The following is a 27,049-nucleotide window of genomic DNA, read 5'->3' as shown; positions in this document are numbered from 1 at the left end:
AGAAGACTCTGCTTGATTGCATTTGGGCAGCTCTCACTGCTAAGTGATCCAAGTTATTCTAACTCTTGGGACTATATCCAGCAAAGAACTTTTTATGCCTGTCCTGTGCACCCTGAGGCAAAGTCATGTGAAAAAGCAGCACACAGTCATGAAGTGGAAGGATGTATCATGAGCAAGTGAGTCAAATCAAAGTTGGAAAGAGTGGTCGTCACAGCTTTTGTGTACCCAACTGTGTGCTGCTTCTGTGCATATATGCCTGCTATGGTCTCATATTCACATGATTCTTCAAGATCTCCCATGATTTTTTTCTAAAGTTATTTTATCTACACTTCAGATAACATAAAGAAATGTAGAAGTTTAAAAATGTGAGGTAGATACCTGCCACTCACAGAGTAGAGTAATAAAAGAAGGGAAAAACACATGCAGCAATGAAGAACACACTGAGGACAGGAAAACTTCTTGGTTGGAACAGAAATGCAAGATTAAAAAAATGAGAGTCAATCGATGCAGAATCACCAGGACTCAAAAATTCTATTACAAACATTTACTAAAACTCGTAACTTTTTCAAGGAGGAAACAAAAAGGAAATTTATGACTGAAGCTTTCTTATTTTACTGTGAGAGTAACATGACTTACAGTTTTCAGAGCCGTGTCATAGTTGTTGAATAAGAGTAGGAGTGCTGTGATCACAGGTTCTGTGATAAAACTCATCTACAGACCTGTCCAAGGGAGGCCAGAGAAACCGCAGTAGATGGGGGAATCCAAATAGCACCCTGCCACAAGTGCTCCAAGTGCTTCCGGGGACATCGCAGGAGGGGGTTCTGCCCACAAAATACTCTTCTTTCTTATGCACATGCACACAGACGTACATACACACATGAAGGACCACAGAGTGGGTGGGGCAACCCCAGTAATCTTCTCAAGCCCCTGCCCTGGTTTCCCCAAGATGTCCCACGGCACACTGAGTCCCAGTGACCATCAGGATGAGTGAATGGGAGCCCCAAAGCACCCTGTGGACCTGAGGAGGGGCTGGCCCTAACTTGGATGAGTGTGTACATAGGAGTTAACAACAAGAAAAAGAGGTACTGAGGCATTTTCCCTGCTAGACTATCGACAAACCTGCTGATCCTGCCACGTTTACAAGGGAGACTCTTGGCTTTTAGAAAGGTACATGCAACAAAAGTGCTGGAGGCTGGAAAGAAGATTCAGTTGAAAAGTAGTTCCTGGGGAGAAGGAGTTCTGCCCAAGGAAACCAAACTGCCAGCTTGAGTATACTTTCCATTCTGCATTTCACCCCAACCTTTCCACCATTCCCACTCTTTGCAACAGGACATGAGGAACCTGAGCTGAAAAGCCCTCTGCATGACAGCACTAATGAGAATCCATAATTGATTTTAAAAGGCAGAAACTGTAGTAGAGCTGACAAAACAGCCTCTTCCCATCTATGGATATAAAGGAGGTCAGGATAAGGAGTAGACGGATTTCTTTGTCCTGTTTAATTTTGATTACAATGAATTAAGGTAAAATTGACAATGTTAAAAGAATGATGTTTGATCACATATGCAACAAAAAAATGACACATATTTTAAGGTCCAAATGGCAGTCTTTCATCACTGAAATTACAGCACTCAGGCAGCCTATGGCAATCCTTATTGATGTGTCAGATTCTGTAATACCCAAGAAACAGGAAACAATCAGAATACTGAAAAAGAGATGCTTGGGAATAAAGGCAATGGCTAAACAAAACAGTGTCAGGACAAAGGCTCAGCTACTGGCCTGCAATCATCTGCTCTGTTTGTTTTCTTCTGGCTGGCCGTGCAATGCCCCAGGAGACAGCCTAGGTCAGTGACAGTTCCTTAAACTTAAGGAAAAGCAGGCCACCCTCAGTCACAGGAAAAGAGTGTAGATACATGGACATGAGCCATACTGCATCACTTGTCCTCAAGACTAGGGAACTGACTCATTTTATTTGGGAGTTAGACAAAACCTCAGAGGACACTGATGCAATAATTAAGTCATGGCTAAATTAAGGGAGATTTCCAACTGCGTCCCGCAGATACTGTTTTCTATGCAGCACTCTATGTTGCCTTTCAGTTCTACTTACCTGGCATGCAATGGGGTAGTGAAAGTCAGCGATACAGATATTGTGACATTCATGGAACACGGAGCCTAAAGCAGAGCTTAAAATTATGTCTCCAAACATTTTAAAGAAATCTAGGATCAGATCTCTCACTTTTGAAGGTCAACAGATGCCTTCACAATATCAGATTTGCAAAAAATGTGCACTGTAACATCTGGGATGTGAATCAGATGTGACATGGAACTAGGCAGAGAAGTAAAAAAACCTCATGCTTCCTCCTACTTCATATAGAGGGCAACCTAACTAGTCTACAGTTACCTTCTATGCTAGTACTTTCTGGAATACTTCTGTCTCTCTATTCTTAGAACTTTCTCCAAAAGTCCTCCAAGCCTTTTTCTAAGGTCATAGCACTACATTCCAAGTGAAAATAGGGTTTACATGTGTGCAACTCTGTATTTAAAGTCCTTGTCTTCAGTCTACTCTTTACAGAAAATGAACACAATTATTTTTTGTTGAATACAGGCTCTAGTGACACCTGGCTTCACTGGGGTTGTGAAAACTGGAGCAAGCAAGGTTTTTTGAGAGACTTGCTGAAACCAGATGGGGATAAATATTTAAATGTCTTGCTCCAAACACAAAAATTACTTCTTGATTTGGTCCCTAATTGCTAGATCGTGTTCTTATTTTATCAGCCTGTTACACAGTGCTTTAGTATGCTAATAGGTTTTCTATTTTATCTCTTGTAAAAACAATAATGAATTGTAGCACAGTGGTTTTCTTCCAAAGAAAGAAAAAATGGTTTTGTCTAATTTTACCACTTTATACTAAAAGTCCTTTTTCAATAAACTGATCAACTGAGCTGTATTCTGTCAGATCTAAAATAACTGTGGTTCTGCCAGATTCATCTTGCTTTTAAACAATGCAGAAGAAAACTCAGTATATTCCATATACACATACACTCTTAGTAGACGCTATAAATTTAAAACTGAAACTTCTTTTTATAGCTAAATATTTATTTTGGAAAGCATTACCACAAACATCAGAAACAAAGTCATTACAACAATAAGCTTGTTATACAAACACTTTATGACTTGAACAATTTGGTTCAAACTTTCCAAAACACATACCACCAAGTTCTTCTGTCCTTCCCTCTATCAGAGACTGAATATATTTTATTTATATGAGGCACCATTGAGGAAATATGTTAATACTGTACTTCTTTAATCTTGCTATCAGTTAAGGTTGCTCAAATCCTATTCTTTTGTCAGTTTTTAATCCAAATCCCCTCCATATTTTGACCTTCTGTTGGGAAAAATGGACACTGTTTTGTAAGGAAACATGCCTGCCAAAAATGATAGAAATTAATGATATGTGGGTTTTTTCTTTCTAATCAAAGAGTGGATGTCACTTTTAGTAATAATACATTTGTGTATGAATTTTTTTTTTACAGAAATCTGAAAGCTCTCATGACTAACTTTAAATTGAGAAATAGTTCCAATTTCTGAGTATGTCAGAGAAGCTTCCATTCTTTTTGACATCTGTGCAAACTAGGATTATCTCCAAATGGACAACCACAGGGACTGAATATGAGAATATTCAATATTACATTGAAAAATCAACTTTGAGGAGTTGAAATGAACCTCAGAAGGCAAGAATAATCTCCTTATGAAAAAAAGGTTCCCATCTAATGTAAGATAAGCCGGTGTAAAAACAATATATTGTGTGAAATTTTCAGAAACATGTTCTAACCTGTGGGTGGCTACTGCACTTTTGATGTCTGGGGTAGTTTTGGGATGCAGCATTCAAAAGAGCTGTCAGCTGAAAGTGAATGCAGCTGGGGAAAGTTGGAATCTGAACCTAGGAATGGTGTGGGCTAGCTGCAAATTACAATGCAGGCCAACATAGCAAATAAGCATTTTGCTCCCTGAACCAATCAAAGTCATGGTAGCTGAAGTAAAAGTAAAACAATGTTTTTGTTTCAGTGGTATATAATGCCTCTACCTAAAATGGGAGCACGATGATGAAAGGCATCAGCACACTTCTCACAGCTGACCAGGGCTCAGAGCCAGTGAGTGCATCAAGAAGGGTGCAGAGCTTCCAGCAGCCAAAACACTGGGCAATCCTACCCAACAATCCCTTGAAGAGAGTGCTCTGGCGGGACTGTGACAGCCTTCTGGCTAGACTTACTGTCATTCTCCCAGCACCCACATTAGCCAACAATTATCTGACATTTAGGAACAGATATATATTTATAAAACAGAGTCTCTTCTTGAACCCTATCAGAGCCACGATTCATTTTTAAAGGGAAGCATTTTAAATACATTTGATAAAGCAATTATATACTGTTACCTTCTTAGCCCACAGACCACAGTTAGGAAACATTGCCTCAAACTCTTTTAGAGGATTTGCATGTTTCTTTTGTTATAACTTGCATATTATAAAGCTTGTATACTTACACCTAAATCCCTTGTATTTATTTACTTTCAGTGGACTCACACATTGCTGCTTTCCTTTGGCCAGTCTGTGGATCTGCCTGGACACTGGTGTTTTTCAGATTCTATTAACATGACATAACTTATTCCAGTAAGGTTTTAATTTTAGCTCACTGTGTAATCAATGCAGCATTTTAATTATTGTAATATCTAAGTCAGCCCAATAAATACCACTCTCCACTGGACTGTATGTTCTGTTTATAAGACTAAGAAGAACATTCAAAGAAAGGTAAAATTGGTAAATCTAAGACTGAATGCCATAGTTTGGTTTTACCTGACAGAGCTCAATGTCCTTGTACTTTGTTATGAACAAATAAAGACTTTTCCTTTCTCAAGAAAAAGTGCATTTGAAACAGAAGATTTAGTACAATCTTACAGAGGGTTTATTTTAGTGATACAAAGAAATTGTTTGTGTGCTCTTCTAGAAAGCATGACTATGTTCTGCTAATAATTCGGAAGAAGAATACATATTGTTTAGAAAAATATATAATGCATTTAGATTTTCTAACAAGAAACCACATCATCACATTAGAGAGCAGCATTCATCTTTGTATTTCAAAAAACAACGTCTTGTACTGAAATGATGTCTGTGGCATGAGATTAAAGGCTAAAAGCAAAACTAAAAAGGGATCAAGACAGTGTATGTTTCTGGTATGCATTTTCTTCCTAAAACTAAATGAATTTCCATTTTATGGAAGCAGAACAAATGTGACCAACATTAGGTTTGTTACATGCTCATAACTCACTATGTTCTGAGGGCCACATTTCTACCTATTTAGCATGTTTAGGTAGCTCCTTGCTTAAAGATACAAAAAGAATGCTTCTAAAATGTGTATTTTACTTTGCTCAGGACTCATATGGTAAGTATTTTCCATTAGGAAACCAAACAGTTTTGTATGCTGCTAGTTATATATTTGTACCAATAGTTAACTAAAATGATTTTGGGAAGAAAAATTGCATCTTTTATATTTGAAGATACACATGTATTTGTATGGCAACCCACAAAATACTTGTGTGGCTAGCCTCACCATTATTACTTTCCACAATATTTTAAATTACTTACTTATGATAGAAAGATCTCATGTTTTTGCTGGCATGCTAGGACCTCCAGTCCTGCATATTTAACCTTACATCCACAGGATTGTTTACACTTTCAGAACCTGACTTCAATTTACTTTAATTTTCTCAGAGACTTTTGTATTTATAAAAGCTGAGCATCTACTGACCTCTCTATTCCTGACATTTCCTTTACTCTCTACTATGAAAAGAACAAAAACCCCAGTGTCCCATTTCTGTTCCAAAAAAACTGAACTGCTTCCTTCAGTGGGCTGGTCCTTGTAATTGAAAATGGCAACCAGATGTTTACAGAACACATAAGCAATTTTCCTTGAGGCCTTTAGTCTTTATCATTGTTTGCTAAAGTTAGTTGGATTTCATGGAAACTTGTCTGAGGCTGTAACAAACAGTAAGCAGGGGGTCCTCCTAACTGTACTCTGAGCAATTAAAAATAAAAATTAAAAAAAAAAAGACAGAAAAGTTAGAACTAATGTTATCTACTCCTGTTGATGTATTTCTAACTCCACAGAAAACCCCTCATTAAGGGAGGAAATTTGGTTCTGTTAGTACTGATTTTTACATGCCGTCATATGAAAACCATCTCTTTCAAAATAGGCTTTTTGCTTTTTACCTTCTCAAACTTCAGCCAGCTATTACCCAAACACCACTGATTTTGTGCTTCCTTCCCTTTTCCCCACTCCTGTCAGGAATACATTCTGTGATTTTTCAAGAACATTTGGCATTTTAAGAAGATGCTGTAAGCTACATATTGAAGATACACATGTATTTGGAGGACACATGTCCTCAGCTCAGGACAGCTGAGTCACCACAGCTGATTCATACCTGAAATTGCTCCACCTGCTTTAGAAATCACTTTTTCCTCCTTTTCAGTGTTTTCTCTGCCTCATTCTCTCAAAGCCCATCTTGCTATCCCACAAGAGGACCTACTACACCCAAAAAAATCTCTTTATCTAATATGTCAAGACGTCTAAGGGTGAATGCTCCACAGCTCCTGGGGATCCATTTGATTATTTCACTAGTCTTATCCCCAAAACAGACTTCCCAATAAGAACTTTGTTGTTGTTGTAGTACATCATGTCCTGTTTACTATGGGCATGATGTACAGATTGCTCTTTTTCTCTTGGCAGCAGATTTAACCTTTTGTGTTAACAAGTACCTCTGTTCACCCAAACATACTGGCCTTCACACTCACTGAAGAAAGACAACACTGTCCTCCTGTCTCTACCGCCTTCTCTCATTTTCACTTATTTTGCTGATATAGTGCATCTTGGAAAATGAAAAGTGAATGTCTGACAGTCATCAGACATGGCCCTGGGGGCCTCCAAAACCTGTGGCCTTAGTTTATTCTCTAGACTAATTAGCAGCCCTGAGGAAACTATTACTGGCTGCACTTACGAAGTCGCACTTCTGCGAGTTCCTGCCTTGCTGTTGGCCAGATGTCAGCAATTAAGCTGATAATTTTGCTATTTAGCCTCTCATCAAAAGTGTGTACAGTGAGGAGTACTAGCGGTGATACAATATTAGAGGTGATACAATATGCTAAAGGAATAACATAAAGATACACAGAAAAGAACATGCATTTCATTCTAGTTCTGACAGTGACTCATAAAGTTTTTATCCAAGTTTCTCCATCTCTAATTCTGATGTGGCAATATTTCCCTGCCTCCTAACGCCTACTGTGAACTGAAGTAAACAGAGTAATTTTTTTCCCATGGATAATGTAGATTTTTCTTTAAAAAGTAATTTTTCAAAAGGATACCAAACAAACCAAAATTAAAAATTAACAAAAACTGTCTTGGAAAATTGCTTTTTGGGAGAATCAAAGGAGAATTTTCTTTCATCTGTCTCCAGCTGCTTCTTCAGTCATGTAGCATACAGCGAGAGACAGAATACTCTGCAGCAAGCATCACTCACATCCATGAACACCTGTGCTTGCTCCTACAGCCTCCTCGTCCCTGACATTCATCAAGCTGCAGCTTTTACAGGGAGTGACCACTGGGTATTAAGAAACAACAGATCACTCTACAGACAGCCAAGGAGGAAGGCAGCAGAGGCCCTGTCTTCATAACAGTACAATTCTCAAATCACCATTTTACAGCAAAATGAGTTATGCCTGACTATATTCATTTTGCTTTAACAGTGAACAGTTATTTATTGCTTGCTGTAATACCTAAGTAGTGCTGCTTTAAATATCAGACAGATTTCTTAAACCCAGAACACAAAGAGAAGGGCCAAGCTACACTCAGATTTGCTCCCATGGGTCTGTCTTCCCATTTAGCCCTTCCTGCTCCTGATGCAGCTCCACCCAAGCACCACTCCCACATTTGCAAAAAGTCAGATCATCCTCATAGCAGCTGGAACCAGGGCTTAGTTAACACAGCCAAGTACTTAAACACAGCAAGCTCTTAAAATTGCAGAAAACGGAACAGAATTCAGTGCATATTTATAATGTCAGAAAAGAGGAAGAAACTTCAGATCTAATATTACTTGCAATATATGTAAATTTAAGGACATATGCATAGTATATGATTCTCCACTTAACGTCAGGTGAATGAATGGAACATGAAGTTAGTATTGATTTCAGTGGAAATTGATGGAAGAGCTAAATATCAATCAAAATTAGGATGGGTTCAATACTTATTTGTGGAACAATAAATCACAGAAAAAAACAACCCAAAGCAATAGATGTACTGTAGTGATCTTTCTAATGGCATGACTAAAATTTCATCTTCAATGGACATAACTCAAACTGGAAACAGAAGCCATAGTAAAGTTTAAATACTTAACTGTAGTATTCTAAAAATAGGAAATGATAATGTAAAAGCAATACTATGAAAATGGTTTATGATTTTCTTTTTAAAGTCCCTCATTGCAATTGCAAAAACTTCGACCAAATTACTTACATTTTAAGGCAGCAGGGAGGATATAATGTTACGCTGCATGCAGTTTGCCAGCAGCCTGAGTACATGTGCTTTTTTCCATGGCCAAACTGACTGGCTATAATTGAGGTTATACAGAATCCTTTTCATTCCAAGGGGCAGCAGTAACAACAGATTTTTGCATGTTATTACAGAATGAATTAAAACTGGCTGGCCAGATTTGTAACATACAACTGTGCATGTTTTTTGGAGTCCACAGTTTACTGAGATTTGCTTAACTATTAGTAAAGGTGAAGAATTGAGAAATGAAGGAAATAACTATTAAGGGAGGGTCACCAATGAGTAAGGAGGAAGGCACGTTGAGCAAAGGACAGAAAAACTGATGGCTCCAGCAGGAAAGATATAAGGAGTTTATTTATCTTTGAAGATATTATCTAGGCAAAATACAGAATTCAGAAAAGGTTTAGGCAGGAGGCAGTAACTGAGGAGCATTATTTTTGGAGGGCAGAAATGCATTTTAGGGAAACAAATTTCTGAGATAAAACCTTCCTTTTAAAATATGTTGTGAAAATGTTGGCAAGGGTATCACAGAGCCATAGGGACCCACAGATCCTGTTAACCTTTACTGTGTAACAGCGATGAGAACTTCTCAGACTGAAAGGACAGGGAAATCAGCAGAAGACATTGCAAAATATTTGGCAAGTCCTTCTCCAGTATTCGCCCTTCTGGGAGGATCTAAGGGTGCTCCAAAGCCAGATGGCTCATCCTGCTCTTCTCATAAGAGCAGCACAGCTCTGTCCCAGGCTGAGGAAAGGAAGCCCTGCAACTTTACAGCTCAGCATGGCAAACCTCCCCAGAGAAAGCCTGGAGGTATGGGGCTTTCTCACTCCTGATCCTTCTATTATTTTCCATGAGAATGTGACACCAGTTTCAACACCCTCCAACAATGTGGCAAAGGCAGAATGTGTCCCAGGAAGGAGCCACACAGTAATCACACCTTCTTCTGCCTAGCTGGCAAACAAAACAAGTGTACCACTTGTAGATGTGCTGGCCAACACAATGTGGTATCTTTGTCATGAGTTGTTATGCATCTTCTTTTGAACTGCTTGCTTCCAAAGAGACTTACCAGAGATACTGACCATGCTGAAACAGATTGCTCAAGCCAACAATTCCAGTTCTCTGCAAAATCTGACTAGCAGCAGACTAAGAGACATGTTAAACTTATGGCAAAATTGGCTCATTTAGGGCTGCTGCAAAAGGAAGTCTCAAAGAGCTCAGAGCCGGGACAAATACCATCAGTCCATGGACTTTTCTCTACATGTGGGTTTGATTGCTAAGGAATGGTGAAAGCACAACTATTTTTGTTCAAGCAAAGCTGCTTGAGAATTTACTGACAAAGCTATTTTTCAGTGAAAAATTAGGGGATTGAATAATCTATGTTTTATTGCAGAACACATCTGTATGGATTTTTCATAGCAAATCTGTAAACCACAATCTCTTTGCCATGATTAAGGAAAAAAAAAAAGGTATGTTTTTCCTTTTTAGCCAACTATTTCCAAGTTACCAAAACTCAGAATGTTTTGGTTGGTCTGTAAGTGAAAAATTTCCACTGAAGAAAACTATTCCCCTGAGTTGTCTCTCTGGCAGCAATGAAACTCAACACAATGCTGCAACCCAGGTGTGGAGGATCTTTCTGGAAGATCAGTGTGCAGAGCTGTCACATTTGGGTTTCAAACAGAAGCAGAACTGGTCCTAAAATTCTTCACGGGCCAGCACAAAAAAAGTTAGGAACGTTTTGTGGTGAATTTTTTTCCATATATGACTTCAGCTAGAGTTTTGGCTCTCAGCCATTCAAAACAAAAAATCCTTTCAAATTTAGAGTGTACTGTGAAAGATACACAAGTAAGACAGACTGCACAAAAATATAAGCACCAGCTAGAGCTGTTAAATAATACCAAGTAAGAAAGATTGACTCTTTTTATAGATTTTTCACAACATTCAGGATCTATGTTTCTCGGTTCATTATATATTTTTAATTGAGGCTTCAAGGAGTATATTTTTAATAACTTACAACACTTCTATTAGGAAAATATTATGGCAAAGCATAGCTCAAATATCCTTTTCCAGACTAAGGAGTACTATCCCATCCAGAACAGTAAACTCCATCATCTATTGGCAAAGAAAATTAATCTTGAATGTAATTTGCTTAGCTGCAAGAAAAGATCATTGGTTTGGCATGTAGACATGCTCTTTTACTTACTTCTTCTTTTTAAAACATAACTTTAACGCTAGGCACTTACATAACAGAGAATAGTTAAAGGCAGACTTATGTTGCCATGAAATGGAATTAGTAGTCTAATTCTTTGCCTTCAATTGGCAAGCATTTGACTTTTTTACATAATCCAACATCTATGGGAAGCTGCAGGATGTTCCTGGAAAATATCTAAAATTTTTTCATGTTTCATTTTTAGGGTTTTTTATTACTGGAAAAATACTACAGGAAATACTGGTTCCAGCCTGTAAAATACAAATACCCACAGTTAAGCTGATTCCTGCAGTGGAAATGTTTGGGATGTAAAAACTTGTATTGAAGAATTTCAATCTGAACTCATCGCTGTAAGAAAATCTAGTGCGGTCTTTTTTTTATAGGTCACAACTGAATCTGGCATACCCACTTTCTTGGCCATTCAAAACAAAGTATTTCACAGAGGTGGTGCACATGGTCCCCAGAGGTACCATCTTTTCTCTGCAGCCCATCTAACATTAGCCAAGCCATGCTGTGTCTTTTCACTTAAGATGGAAACTACTCAAGGCAAGGAGTGACTAAAATGTGCCTATGAAACCAGACTAAAATAAGAATGAAGACCAGTTACTATTTCTTGGTACAGCCTGTCAAAGAAAACTGCATGTGCCTAATTTTCAAGAAAGTTTCTTAAAGAAACTTGAAACTAGTGGTGGAATTTTGAGCAGTATTGAGCATGCTAAGTAATTATAGTTTTCATCTATGAAACTACTCAGTTTGGTTAAAACTCAAAGAAAACTGAGCTCTCTAGTAACCACAGAAATGTATTGCAAGCTTGAATGATGCAAACAGCATATCCTTTAGCATAAGAAATACCCAACCACACCATTTTCTCCTCTGACAGGATGGTGGCCTATGTCTTTTTTTCAGTCTTCCAGTTCCAAAATTGACTTGCAATAGAAGACCAAATTGAAAACACAGTTTAAGTTCATACATCTAAGGCATCCAAGAGCCCTTAAACATGGTCAGCATATATGTAACTCATGTCCAAAGCTCCTTTAGCAAGCACATATAACTGTACACAATAAAGCTGCAGTCCCTTGTGCAAGAGATCAGGCTTCTTCAGTAGCCCACTTTAACTGTGAATCAAATTTTAACAGGAAATAAGAACCAACAGTAATCTACCCCAGATTCTGGAGCAAGTGCAAAATGTACTTCCTCTGTATTGTGTTCTTGAACAAGTTTACAGAACAATCAAAACATTGCCAGAGGAAAAAAACTGCCTTCATGGATACAGCTTTTCTGAGAGAAAATGAAAAAGAACCAAATGTAACAGGTATGTGTTTTGTTACAAAACGGACTACTGAAAATCACTCAGTTATATTGATGAGGTTTGTATAAGAAGTCATCATGAACCAAACTGATGTGATTTAGTTGTCATGACTAAGATGAACTACTCTGCTGCATTATTTTAAGGAAGGATATATCTAATAGAAGAATCTGCTAATTGTGGGAAATTAGCTTCATAACTGAGAAGGGCTAGAATTCGGCTTCTATCCTTACTTATATCGGAGTTTATAAGCTTTACCTTTGTGAAAGAATGCTGGATAAATACTGCATTTAGTGGTGACATTTAGTTATTAATGAATTAACTAAGTCCAATTAGACTTACTGTGATAAGGGCCCTCATGCCTGGGATCTTCCACTAGTCTCCTATTTTCCAGGATGGTGACTGTATATCCGTGTTTTGCCAGGATGTGTTGACAGAGCCGACGGTCAGTTTCACGGTGGGCAGGAGGTGCATATAGAACTGCTCTTCTTGTATGGCTTCCAAAGTACTCCAGAATGGAGTCATCAATCTATTGCAAACAGAGTGCAAAGACAATGGTTGTAAGATAGGACACTCCTCAGCAGCATAAAATATATGTAGTTGTTATTTTTCACAAAAAAATAAACTAGTAACTTACTGTGACAACACAGGAAATAGTCCTAGTATAATTAAGAATTCTCTTTATATAAGGGACTTCTGATCACATATTCCATTTTGTCTGCCTTTCCATTTTTTCCACCTTCATTTTGGACTGATACTGCAAAGGTTTGAAAGCTCAGCATAGCACTAAAGGATCTTTAAACTACTAAACTGGCAAGTACTGCTGACTTTGCCTGTGGCCCCTGTGGCTCACCTCACAGTGGGAGGGTTTGGTAGGTCGCATGTAAACTGTTCCACGGAATGTAGGTCCTACACAGATGGTAAGTGCAGGGGTCTGAGTTGCACCGGGCAGCATTATTAAGAAAAGTAAGAAGTATACTAAGGTAAAAGCATGCACAGGAATGCTAAATAGTACTAGGGATTACTATGCTCTAGAAAATTAAATGTAACTTTGTCATGCCTTATTGTCTTATTAGTCCAACATCATCCAGCCCATAGGAGGACTGGCAGAAAAAATCGTATATAGGAGCCAGTGGAAAGGTGCCTGATGTCTCCAAAGAATCCCAAGGAACACAAGGACCAACCCTTGGTCCAACTCCAGTCCCTTTACTAGATCATGGCACTCAGTGCCACATCCAATCTCAGTTTAAAACCTCCAGGGATGGTGAAACTACCACCTCTCTGGGCAGGCCATTTCAATGCCTGATTACTCTCTCTGGAAAGAATATTTTTCTGATATCCTGCTAGCCATGCTATTTTTGATACAGGACAGGATCCCACTGGCCTTCTTGACCACCTGGGCACACTGTTGGCTCGTGTTGAGCTTCCTGTCAATTAGTACCCAAAGGTCCCTTTCTGCCTGGCTGCTCTCCAGCCACTCTGTGCCCAGCCTGGAGTTGTTGTGGTCAAAGTGCAGGACCCGGCACTTGGCCTTATTGAACTTCATCCCATTGGAATCAGCCCATCTCTCAAGTCTATCCAGATCCCTCTGCAGAGCCCTCCTGCCTTCCAGCACATCAACACTCCCTCTCAACTTAGTGTCATCAGCAAATTTGCTGATGACGGTCTCAATTCCCTCATCTAAATCATCAATAAAGATGTTAAACAGGACTAGACCCAACACTGACCCCTGGGGAACACCACTAGTGACTGGCCGCCAGCTGGATGCAGCTCTGTTCACCAGCACTCTCTGGGCCCGACCCTCCAGCCAGCTCCTAATCCAGGAGAGGGTACACCTGTCCAAGCCATGGGCTACCGGCTTTTCCAGGAGTATATTATGGGAGATAGTATCAAAGGCCTTGCTGAAGTCCAGATAGACCACATCCACAGCCTTCCCCCGATCGTAAAAGGAGATCAGGTTGGTCAAACAGGACCTGCCCCTCCTAAACCCATGCTGGCTGGGTGTAATCCCTTGTCTATCCTGAAGGTGCTGTGTGATTGCATTCAAGATGAACTGCTCCATAACCCTGCCGAAGATTATCACTGAAGTTATGAAGTGCTACACAAACAAGTCACTACTTGTAGATTAGACTGAAAAGAGACAAATATTTTGCTATAAATAAATATCATTCAAGGTGTGTTCAGTTGTTTATAAGCCTGGAATCTAGTGATCCAGTCACTTTCCTTAGCAGCCTATTCACTGAGTACGGTATGCAGTTTTACATCACACTTGGCTGAAGTGTAAACTTCTCTGCAGCAGAGAGGAGCACAAACTATTTCAGAGCCCTGAGTTTCTAATACCACATCTGCTTTTGCTCCAGAGCAAAGTCATTCCCCATGGAATGGGTTAGTATCACTGATGAAAGAACCCTGAAAAAATCTCAAAAGAACATTGTCAGAATCTTCCACATATATTTGCTAAATGTGCAAGGCAAAACTAGACACTGGGATATTCAAGGCAAGGTTTGTTCACTTGCTGGTCGGAAGACGCACAAATAGCACAGGGTGAAGTCAGAGGAATTGAATTAGGTCACCTGTCAGATAGCGTTCCTGGCATCCCAGCATTTTTAAAACACAGTAATCGGGTGCCAAGCACAGCGTTATAGAGTCTCACATGGCCCTTCCTCACCACAGCACCCGTCACTGTTGTTCCCTTCTGCCTTCGCCTCTCCTTCCTCCCCTCTTATCTCCTCTCTTTCCTGTTCTTTTGCAGCGCCAGCAGCTGCTGGCAGCCCTTCCTCTCCATTTCCCTCCCTCCCTCCCTCCCAGTTCCTAAATCCAGCCCTTGTCCCAGGCCCCTCCTGTGCTCCCTCGCCCTCTTCCAGGCAGTCCAGCCAGATACTTCCCACTTTCCATAGCCCTTGTATCGTGGAAGAAACCAAGAAGACAGAGCTTTTTGCAGGAAACTCCGATTTTGCACTCCGGGCGTGCTGCAGGGGCCAGCGCTGCGGGTGAGCTGAGGACACGTGAGGAGCACGGCGGGGCTGCAGCCCGGGACACATTTTTACTCCCTTCCTGCTGGACATCCTTACTCCCTTCCTGCTGGCAATTACGGTCCGGTGCTTGCCCCTGCAGCCTGGGACGCTGCCTGGGATGTGGCGGCACTTTGTGTGCCCCCTCCTCACCGGTAGTCACCACATTTCTGTTATATTACGAAAACACACCTTTTTCATGTAAGTAAAGCAAAGTGTCACCTCTGAAGTGCTTTGCCTCACACAAACCCTCAGCGGTGCCGCCCCAAGCACCCAGCAGTGCCCCCGTTCCCCTGCAGTGAGCGCTCCCAGCTCAGTGCGGTCGCCGCCGCAGAGCCCCGCGGCCTCCGGCCTGGGGGACGAGCTGTCCCCAGCCGGGGAGGCGCAAGGGACGGGAACCGACCAGCCCCGAGGCGGCCCGAGGAGCGCAGGGGTCAGCCAGCCCGCGGCAGGGGCTGGCAGGGCAGGGACTCTCCCTCTCTCCTTCCCTCCTGCCAGCAGAGGTGCAGGCGGCATCTTCCCGGTCCCCGGGAAGGGCAGAAATGTTTACAACGCTCTAGTGTGGCCGTGGCGAATATTCAACAGAACACTGAAAACGGCATTAAAAATAAAAAAGAAGGAGGAAGCTGAGGCAGTACCAGTGGCCTGGGTAGTTTTCACAACACACCACGGGAAAGGGCCCGAGCAGCTCCACGGGGCCCCCACGGGCAGCCCTCGCAGGCAGAGCACAGCACCACCCGCTGTAGAGGGCTTTCCTTGGGACGGTCCCTCCAGAGACACACGCAGGTTCCTCGGGCTGCCGCCGACCGCAGCCTCCTGTGTCGCAGGGACCGGGTCGGACACACCTGTGGGCCTTCCGTGCCCAGCCTCGCTCCCTCCGTCCGGGCACTGCCATCCACCAGCATCCCAGAGAGCTGGGACGGGATCTCGGGCACAGAGACAATTCAGGATCCTAAATTTAACAGCTTGACCTGATACCTAATCTGGTACTATTAAATAGTATGAAGTATCTCCACACCTTTTACGGTACTTGCTTGCAATTCATGTGTAGCATTGCCAAATTTATTTCCTCTGCCCTTTCCTTTCAGAGCTATTTGAAGTCCAGGTTAAAAGATGCAAAGTGTCCTCTGTTTTCTTGCCAAGCCAGTGCAATTTAGAGTGGCTTGTTAGCTACACAGAACATTTTTTTTAAAATCTGGCCAACTTTATGCCTGTAGCAAGTTATTCCATACTTTTTTCCAAAGCTCTATATAAAATGCTTTGCATCACTGGACATGTTGATCTAGTTACTACTGGATGTTTTCCAGAATTTCCAATATTATAACAATAGCAGTCATGTTTATACAATTAAAAAGTCTGCTGGTTTTCATAAAATGTTTCTCAATCATAAAAATTTGGTTTGGACAGAGAGTTGGTATAAGAGAAGCCGAGAGCAGATGATGAAAATAAGCTGTTCACATATTTCCACATTTTATGGTTCTGACTTCTTAGCACTCCTATGAATTTAATGTCCTGTAGGTTTAGACAGAAAAAAAAATGGATCCATAACATTTAGAAAATTTGAGGATAATTTGTAAGTGCTCAAAGATTTTCATGTACCAACCATTTATTAGCTCTTCCTGCATTCACACTATTTGTTAGCAGGTCAATTTATTACAGATCCAGTATACCTTATATGAAAAGGATTAGTAAAGGACATCTGCAGCCCATGTCTTACCTAAAGAATGGTGTGTGTGTCTCCACAGAAATTAATGAGGCTTTACAACAAAGCTGAGATTTCCCATATGATTTAGGATGAGGCCTGTGTCAGCTTTGACATGATGTATCTGCTCTTACAGCTTACAAAACACTGCACTTAGCTGAGTCACTGACCTCATTTTAGTGCAACTGGCTGTTACACAGATGATCCACAGCCTTAACAACTGGTCTAAATAAACCACAGTGAGCTTTAAAGTGAATAATGCATAAAAATGAATTTTGTAATTTTGTTTTCAGTTTATAGGACAACAGGAAAAACACAAAAGAAAACAAATTGAGCTCCATTAAAATTTATTACGGTTTTTACAAAACTATCATGTCAAATGTATACTCATTTGATGTGTTAACAAACAAGATAAACAGCCCAGTTTATATAATATGAAAGCTCAAGAATTACATAACCATCCTTGTACAGCTGAAAATATTATCTGAGTTGCAATTCTTAGTTCTGTCTGTCTACTAGTTCCACATAGCTGTGAAGTACTGTAAAAGGGAAAATGTTTTGACATTTCCCTTGAAACCAGTATATCCAATTCTAGTTTATGAATGTATAAGGATATAATTGATTCTATTAGTCTCTGAAGCTTTCCTCTATTTTACAGAATTTCTGGGTTGTTCCAGCAATCTAGAATTTGGTCAGTAACTGAATCTTATGATGTATAATTGCTGTTTTTGTTTTGGCCAAGAAGAAAACAGCAAAGATATTTCAAGTTGAGAAGAGAAAAACAGTTCCTTGGCAGTTTTCTCGGATTCCAAGAGGACTGCAAATTCCATAAATATTGATGCATTGTCTATGCCTGGCAAAGAAGCAAAGATACAGTTTGAACTGTTGCCTTAGAATTTCACTGACCATCATTTCAACTGCAGAAATAACTCTTCTTCCTAACATAATGGCCCAACTCATGTCTGCCTGACCTTCTCTCAGGAAAGAACTCAAAAACTGTGAATCATCTTTTCAGCTACCCAGTTCTGGTGGCATTAGTGCTTGTGTGTTTATTACAAGCAGCCACACTTTATACTAAGCCAACAAAGACTCTGTTAGTCTTGGTCCAGTAGTTTTAAGTAACTGACTGCAGCTTCCTTCAACCCCACTGCTTTCTGCAGGTACTGAGCTGCTGCAAAAGAGATATATCAGCCACCATGCAAACCAAGAGGCCTTTGCATGAAAGGGGAGTGCAACAAAAATACCACAAAAGGAAACCAGCCTTATAAAAACAAAACTGGCACTATTAGCAATATTCACAGGCAGTGAACAGCCTAAATTCCCACTTAACAGCAAAGGAAGTTTGCATCTTTGCTGCTAAATACCACCTAGCTGACCAACATTAAAAAAAATCCATGAGTGGGACTCCTAGAAATTACCATACTAATATGAAACAGCATCAATAAGAAGAGTGATAAAGGAACTTAGCAGGTGGTTCTAATGCCCAAGTCATTAATTTACAGGAGTATGCAAATCTTTATTGATTGCAAATGTGACTTTTAAATTCCTCTTTGTGTTTGCATAAAAGGTCATAGAAATAGTAAGTTCTTCATACTACCATTGTATTTAAAGTGCACACAGCTCCTCTATCAAGAAGTAAGAGAGAAATTAATTTCCTATTTCATTTTCTGAAAGATATTTAAATGTCCTGGCTTTATGATCTGCTGGATTTCCTAATCAGAAAGGACTGGGTTGTAGAATTAAATGTCTGGAATGTAACTCTGCTTCCAGTTGTTTGTTGGATAAATAAAGAACAAGCAATTAGATTATTGGCACTACTTTGATGCCTGTTTTCTGATGACTTCATAAATACAAAAGCAAAACTGGAATTACTTGCACAGTCATCATCAGCACTCTAAGCTGGAAGTAGAGAGCTATTTTATCAAAATGCTTTTGCTTTATGCTCGCATGTAGTTCATGGTGCCAAATGCCCTGTCTTGAGAACAGACAATGAGCCAGTCCTACCATCTTATCAAAACAGCTCCTTTTGAAGAAAGAACAGTGAAGTCTATGAGTGAGATTCTGCCTCCATTTCCCATTTGCTGGTGTTGCATCCTTCTCCAAGTTCCCTTCCTGCAAAGTCTCCACCCTGCTCCTCTTTCCTGACTGCTACCACAATAGCCTTGCCCTTTATCACCAAAATATCTCTAGCTATCTGCTCAGTAAAAATAGCTGGTTCCTCCATAGCTTTTGCATTTTACATTGAGAAGGGGGAAACCGATGTCCTGCTTTCATAGGGTGCAATATGAATGTGGTATCATTCCAAGGAAACCAGTTGCTGATACCATACCCTATGCTGATTGCTTTCTAGTAACAGAGGTTTCACTAGCAAAGTTCTTTGTTCTTTCGTGGGAACAGTTCTAATCCCCCTACTTATTCTATAAAATAGTTTTTACCATTAAATTTACTTTAAAAATTTAACAAACCTGGTTATGCACAATGTAATATTTATCCAGAGCTTTCCCCATGCTCCATTTCTGCATAATAGCAAAAATCATCCCTTCTCTTTCTATCATCCAGTTTCAATTCTCCCTTTTCACATATTTACATTTCAAAAGCTCCCATTAGCTTTGTTTTCTTTTCTTTCCATTTCCATTGGCATCTCCCTTTCTCTTCCACGCATCCAGCCCTCTCTGTGCACAATCTTTTCTGTGCTTTCTGAGGTTACTTTTACTTTTCAGCCGTAGTTCCTTATTCTCCTCCTGCATCTGCTTTCTTTTCCCATGCCTTCTTCCATGGCACGCTCCTCTTTTACCTCCTTTGTTCCCTGTCTATTCTGACTGAAGCAGGTACATTCCATCAAAACAAACAAACAAAAAAAAATCAATAGCAAAAGAACTCCATATATCTTTAGCGGGGGAAGCTGACCAGATTTGTTTTAAATGTCTGCATTAATTCATGATGAATTTCACATTAGAGACAGTAATTTCCATTGACTATGAAATCCAGCTTTTTGGCTCTGACAAGATAGAGGTGGAATGCTCTGGGTGTCCAGAGTTCTATGGTTATAGTAACAATTTCTCAGCTTTTCAATAATGTCACTCCCAATTTTCAATTATAGATTCCTGAGCCAGTAACCTGTGCAAGATGTTCAACTGGATCTTCCTTTAGCTCTTGGTTAAGACTAAGTAATGTTATTTCTTTTTTTTCCCTACATTTCTTTGAGATAAGCTGTCATTATCTTGGATCATTCATACTGTCTACTTCCATTAAATGATATCCTATCCTATCCTATCCTATCAGAATGAAGCCATAAAAAGCCTTTTCTCATCCTTCCTGTTTACTCACTTCATTATAGCTCCTCTTTGAGATACATCTTTTACACAAAACCTAGGTACCAGGTTGAGAGCCTTGAAAGGAAGATAGCTTTTTTTCATCATACTGGTTATATTTAATTTATTAGGATCCCAGCCTCACCCGCTTGTCAAATTCTCCCACAATCAGCTGCATATCTTACTTGTTTTCTTTTTTTCAGCCGGCCTGTATGTGTCCAGGGGATGTGAAACAAGGGGCTTGTGAGTATCCATGAAATAATCTCCTTCAAGACCCATCTTACAATTTAAATGATTGATTTCTTTTTAATGCATTGGCCCTGACTGGAGACCTAATATGCCAAAAAAGTACCTATCACAGGTACTATAACTGCAAAAGGTGATGAATCATTTCCTCCTCCTTTGTCTCCAGCTGTGGAAGAAATAAAGAAAGGAGAGAATTTTGCTTTCCAGGACCAAACAGGAATTCGCATTACCAGTATAGGGTACCACGCTTCCAATTCCAACATGGATGTAAAGCTTAATGTCTTGGGAATTGGGTCTTTTAAGAAACTAGGAAAAGTGCTTTTGGATTTTCTCTGACTGGGAAAGCAATTGAAGCCCAGGAATCTGCCATCCTAGATGGCAATATAGTCCATATTCCTTCCTCCCAGCAGAGGTACTACATCTACCCAAGAAAAGGCACTGGCTGAATTAATTCAGACAATGGAAACAGTTTAATCAGCTAATTAACTCTTCTCAGAGCTGGCTGAGAAGCACGGCTAAATTACCTAAAATTAGTGTAACAGTTTTGCATCTGGCTGGTACCAAAAGTATTCTGGCATAATACCATCCCAGGTAAACCTATACACAGGGCTTGTATGGGCTTTTTTTTTGTTGGTACGTATTCTAATTTCAATACTACAGCACCAGCTCTTCTGCTCACTACATATATTTGCAAATATTTCATAATGCAGGAGAGGTAAGAGTGCCCTGCTAAATCTGCAGACAGCCTGCTGCTGAATGTGATACCACTCTCTAATGCCTTTCATGCTACAGATACTAACATTTAATTTTATACTAGAAAATACTGACCTCTGTTCCTATGAATTTAAAGATATAGGACATGGTCCACAGCAACTTTTAAAACTCCTGTAATGTGTGATACCTGAGAGAGGAGTACTATGAGTTCTGACTGGCTTTCCAGGATATGAATGAAATCTGCATTTTTGGAATTTGAAAAAAAAAACAAAACAGCTTGCACTATGTGCCTGACAGGAAGGGCTCCATCTGAGAGCATCTCGGATGTAGTTAAAGACATTTTTACAGAGCAAATTTGCAATGTTCATCCCCATGCTTCTTCCATATTTGTCTGGAACTCTGCCTTCCAGTATAAGCTTAATGTTGATATCAGAGCTGCACTGGCAAAGCTGTACTTTTCCTCAGATCTCTCTTTCACTTCCAACAAATGACGCACAAAAATTGCCAGGTTGGTTGGTTGATTGGTTGGTTTCTTTGTTTGTTTGTTTGTGTTAGGGTTTTTCTGAGGCACTTAGTACTATGCATACTCTGAATGAAGAAATTATCAGACTTTGGAAGGGGATTTTGCTCTGTCAATAACAACAAGAACCAAATTCTCACAGCAAGCTCAACACAATACTGATTGTTTCTTTGAAGGAAGAAATAAACTGGCCCCTACCCAGTCAGAGGAGAATCTGCAGTGTGACAGATGCTATAGCTCAAACCCCATAAACATTGTGTATTACCTAAAAAAAATTATGTCCAGCAGGGTCTTATTTTCCTTTAAATTTATTCATGAACTTTGATTTCATAAGACATGTTGCAGTGTTTGCTTTAAGTCACTGTTTAACTGCACGATAGATTCTTTTTAATGAATTTAAATTTGCTTGCTGTACTATTTGTAGAATAAGAATACATGTGTGACTAGTTAATTACAAATGTATAGAATAACTATATTCTAAAGAATTTTTCCAGATTCATCCATGAAGATTTTAACCAGAGCTTTAATGAAAAGTAGCTACAGTTGGTGGGCATGTGACTGTACAATAAAACAGTGTAAAAACCATGACATCTGTCTTAGATGTTACTGAGTACCCAATAAAATCAAGCCAGATAACAGTTCACCTATCTGAAAAAGCAGTGAGCAAAACCACACAGTTCAAGAACACACTTTCAAAGCAAAGGGGTAGAGATTTTTGGAGATGCTTATCTTTTCTGTTCTCTGAAATTATTATTCAGCCCACACAGCCAGCAGAGTGTTCTCTGGAAACATCAACTTAAGAGTAACGTCCCAACATGTGCAAGACATTTTGTTCATCATGCTGTAGAGGAAACATTCAAGACAAATAGGAAGCCAGCTATGGGTGGTCTTCAGAACTTGAAGAGGAATGTGTTAGGGTAGCACAGCCCTGGCAAACATACCTATAAGGGTTAACGTGCACTTACATCTGTACTATAGGTTCAGCATGTGCATGTGATAGTGACATCCAACCACGTATATTGGAGAGCAGTAAGTACAGCATGTTATAAAAAAAAAAAAGCTTCCTTCTCATTTCAAACAACCAGTACACCAAATTCAATGTCAATCCACATTTTTTCTTAGGAAATTGTGAAAGGAGGTATTACAGTTATTTTCAGCCAAACAGCATACTAACAAAACTTCAGCATTATTTCTCTCACTCTTACAGACTTTAAATAGCCAAAGGCAAGGTATTAATGCTCTTTGTCATTACAATAGCAATGAGTAAAAAGGAATGGTCAGTAAGTGTCAAAAGGTGTAATGCAATGCAACTCACAAGTCGGCTGTGTTATTTCCCTTTAAATTGTAATTACTTAAGTCTTACTGCTGAACAAATTGAATCTGTGTACCTAGTGCACTAAAAGATCAATAAAATATAAAATTATGACAAATGCAGCTTGAGTAGATGTCTTCAACTCAGAAGATAAAACTCTGAACCTCACAAGAAAAAAATCAAAAGTTAATGTTAAAGACCTCGTGTCACAGTTACTTCATATATCTGTTTTAGATTGTTGCACAAGATGCTCTTTACAATTGCTTTCCTAAAATCAATATTGCTGACCTTTTAGACTGTCAAAGAATCAGCCTTGTACTGTTGTTTTGGTTTGGGTTGTTTTTTGGTTGTTTTTTTTTTTTAATTTTAACTGCTTTATGTGAATGCTGTCCATAATCTGTGAGGTCACAAATTGTTTATAGTCCTGCTACAGTTGTATATAAAATGATAGCAGAATGATAATGTCACAATGTGATATCTGCTGCTCTATTAGCAGCTCCTTTATGTGACAAGGAAACCTGCAACGTTTGTGCTAATGCTGATCATGGATTCCAGAGTATAAATAACTATCTCAGTCTGGACCATTTAACAAACTACATTTTCCAACAAAAATAACAGTGTCTGCATTTGATAGGTTTTAACACCCATCCTTAGGAACCCTATACAAAATAAACATGAGGTCAGGTAAGCTAAGGACAAAGTAAAATTTGTGACACAAAGATTCCAAAGTACACAGTGTGATTTGAAAATATGAAAAGTGTTCCTTTTATTTCTCAAATGCAGTTAAATTCAGCCTCTCAGTAGAATCCCAGTAAAGTTCAAAGCTGACAAGCAGATAACTTTAACACAGGGCAGCTGCAGTCCCGGTGCCAATTAACCTCAGCCACTCTCATGAAACTCCACTGGCTCCTGATTTACGTGCCTGTACTGTACAGCCTCTAAACCAATCCCTAAAGCCAAAATTAAGCGACTCTCTGGAGTCACAGAGCAATGCCAATTCCTAAAGCCAAAATAAAGTGGCTCTCTGGAGTTACAGAGCAATGCCATGTTTCAGTCGAAGATTTCAGGATTCCTGTGTTAATAACAGCACTCAGAGGAGCTGGTAACAGGGAATGTGCTTGCGCATATGCTGCTGTCATTAGATCACCCATTTGTTTGTATACAGATCACAGACTTCCAAGCTTCGGCTAATTTTAGCTGGACTCAGATGATCCTGCCAGACTTGCTATGCCTCGCTTTGCTAATTATTGCTCAGCACTCTGCTCCAGCTGACTTACCTTTTTCACTGTCTGTGAATTGCTGCCAGGGAGGAAGCAGTGAGTGGTACTTGGGGAGACCTCCTTGTATCTTCTTCCTTGCTGTGTTTTAGTCAGTTTGTTGGGTGTAATTCCATTAACAACTGCTGAAAGGATGCTGCTGGTCATGAGAGGAGTCAGGGTCTGGCAGAACAGGCAGATGGCCACCACTACAGCCAGAAGGAAGGGACGAGGGCGACAAAGCCTGCGGCACCTGGGGACTTGCCCACAAACCATGGCCTCCTTGCCGTCCTCACTTCACCCTTTGCCACATTCCAGATGCAGTCCAAGTAGCCACGTCTTGCCACGGTAAAAAAAGTTAAAGGCACGCTTCACCCAAAACTAGCATGAGTTTTCGCATTTCTGCTGCTGAGTGTTTTCCTTGTGCCAGATAAGAAGTCACAGGTTCCAGAGAAGTAGAGGCTTGGGGAGCACCTTCCCATGAGGGTACTGGAATGACCTGTGAAAAAACAACAAGTGAGCAGCAGCAAACAACAGCATGTCATGGGGCATCCCGCAAGGAACTGTGGTGAGCTCTTTCACACCGTGCTTGGGAAAACAGACCAGCCAGCAGACAGGTGAGGACCAGAAATCTTCACCCCCTGTGCAGAAGGAATTACTCAGCTGGAAAATAGTATCCAAGAAAGCAAGAGGTTAAAGCTGAACACGTCCTGCCCACAGCTGAAAATGTAAGAGAGAGTGTACCAACTTTGCAAACAATCATTTGCTGTTTTTGTTCCCTTGCATTCTCAATTCCCACTTTGTTTTTACAGTTTCCTTTCCAGTCCTTTTAAATTTCCTCCTTCGTGTCAGCATGCACAGCTTTCTCCCTAAAAGTGATCATTTATCTGAAAACTGACAAAGTATGAAGATTTCATTTGCATTTGTTTTGTCCAGATTGCAAGTTCAAAGTTAGGTTTACTTACTTGGTTCTTACTCTGTTTGAAGTTTTCCGTTCTCCTCTAATGGGCTGCTGATTGAAACCACTTGGAACAACCCTGGCTCACGATCCCAGCTCGTCTCACACACTCAGGAGGCAGGCACACGCACACACACACGCCATCTGAAGCCAGTTGGACCACAGACTTTATATAAATAAAGGCTGGACTGCTCAGAGGGTGGAGCTAAACTGGCTCTGCTCGGAGCAGGCACAGGGTTTGGAGACGCAGCCTGAAGTCTGGATGGGGAATAAGAGGTGTCCTCGCTCATGCTGCATGCCTCAAAGCCACCATCACTGCAATTTTTAGAAAACTGCTCTTACAGTGATTAGTCTAATTGAAACAATATCATGCAGGGAGCAGCACCTACAATATTTTAATCCAGATTAACAAAAAATGTTGCAAAATAAGCAGATTTACATGGACAGAAGTGTCACTGACTAAGCAGTTGTCAGTAATTTTCCATAGTAGATACACTATCTCATAGCAGTGTATAAATAAAACTTCTTAATGATGTCAAAGAGGGAAAGAAAGGAGGGCGGACAAAAATACTCCAATGAAAGCATTTAGTATCTAAGCCACAGAAGGTCTTAGTTACTACTTCCCCCTGCTGACACAGGACTGGGACAAGACAGATGGAAACAGTTGACAAACTCTGTTATCTTTATAGACCAAAACTTCTACTATAATCAAATTCTTTTAGCTAAAAATATCTGTTTACAACTCATCTGTTTTATTTTCCATCCTTAGCTAACTATTTTTGAAAGGAAAGTTCTTCCTACACTGCCTCATACATAAGAAATGAGCATTGTTACTGTAACTTTGTGCCAACTTACAGAGTTTAGCAGCTGCAGCAGTATTAGGAAGTTAGAGGTCTATATACAGCAAGGAAGGGTAGAGGTATTGTGTGAAGTGCTGGGTTTTATTCAGCTTTCAAATTCTTCTCTTCTTTCCAAAGTAAACCTATCAATTTGCACACAAAGAGAACATATTGCTCGGCACCTCAGCTGTGCAGTGCATTTTACAGAATCATAGAATATTCTGAGTTGGAAGGGACTCACAAGGATCATTGAATCCAACCCTTAGCCCTGCAAAGGACCATCTCTTGGAGTCATATCACGTGCCTCAGAGTGTCATCCAAACACCCTTTGAATGCTGCCAGGCTCTGGGTATCCTGTTCCAGAGTCCAGCCACCCTCTGGGTAAAGAACTTAATATCCGACATAAACCTCCCCTGACACAATTTTTGGCCATCCTCTCAGGTCCTATCACTGGTCACCACATAGAAGAGATCAGTGCCTGCCCTTCTTCTTCCCTCACAAGGAAGTTATAACTGCAGTGAGGTCTACCGTCAGTCTCCTCTTCTTCAGGCTGAACAGACCAAGTGCCCTCAGCTGCTTCTCATACAGCTTCCCCTCAAGGCACTTCACCATCTTCATTTCCCTCCTTTGGACACTCTCCAATAGCTTAATACCTTTCTTATATTGTGGTCTTCAAAATTGCACGCAATGTTCAAGGTGAGGCCACCCCAGTGCAGAGCAGAGGGACAATCCCCTCCCTCACCCGGCTGGCATTGCTGTGCCTGATGCCCCCCAGGACACAGTTGGCCCTCCTGGCTGCCAGAGCACTGCTGACTCATATTCAACTTGCCATTGACCAGGACACCCAGATCCCTTTCTATGGCACTGCTTTCCAGCATCTCATTCCCCAGTCTGTATGTACATCCGGGTCTGCCCCATCCCAGGTGCAGAATCTGGTACTTTCCCTTGTTGAACTCCATATGGTTGGTGATTGCCCAGTCCTCCACCTTGTTTCTGTCTGGGGCTGTAGTTGTCTGAACTAGACTCCTAGGTTATTTTGAGCAGGAAAAGAGTAACTCCAATTGCCTGTAACCTCCTGTG

General features: G+C 40.4%; 1 protein-coding gene across 1 annotated transcript in view; it reads right to left on the bottom strand.

Annotated features, from left to right (window-relative positions):
- Positions 1-25,262, bottom strand: part of CPED1 (cadherin like and PC-esterase domain containing 1) — a 149,866-nt gene extending 124,604 nt beyond the window's left edge. The window contains exons 1-3 of the mRNA XM_071552475.1: positions 25,138-25,262; positions 24,194-24,671; positions 12,443-12,629 (exon numbers count right to left, since the gene is read on the bottom strand). Of these exons, the coding sequence (XP_071408576.1) occupies positions 12,443-12,629; positions 24,194-24,448 (442 nt within the window). The 5' untranslated portion in view covers positions 24,449-24,671; positions 25,138-25,262. The remainder of the gene's footprint in view (positions 1-12,442; positions 12,630-24,193; positions 24,672-25,137) is intronic.
- Positions 25,263-27,049: the final 1,787 nt, after the last annotated feature.

Source organism: Pithys albifrons, chromosome 3 (genome assembly GCF_047495875.1).
Source record: "Pithys albifrons albifrons isolate INPA30051 chromosome 3, PitAlb_v1, whole genome shotgun sequence".
Lineage (NCBI taxonomy): Eukaryota > Metazoa > Chordata > Aves > Passeriformes > Thamnophilidae > Pithys > Pithys albifrons.
Note: the sequence above shows the minus strand (reverse complement) of the source record. Positions and strands in the feature narration are given on the sequence as shown.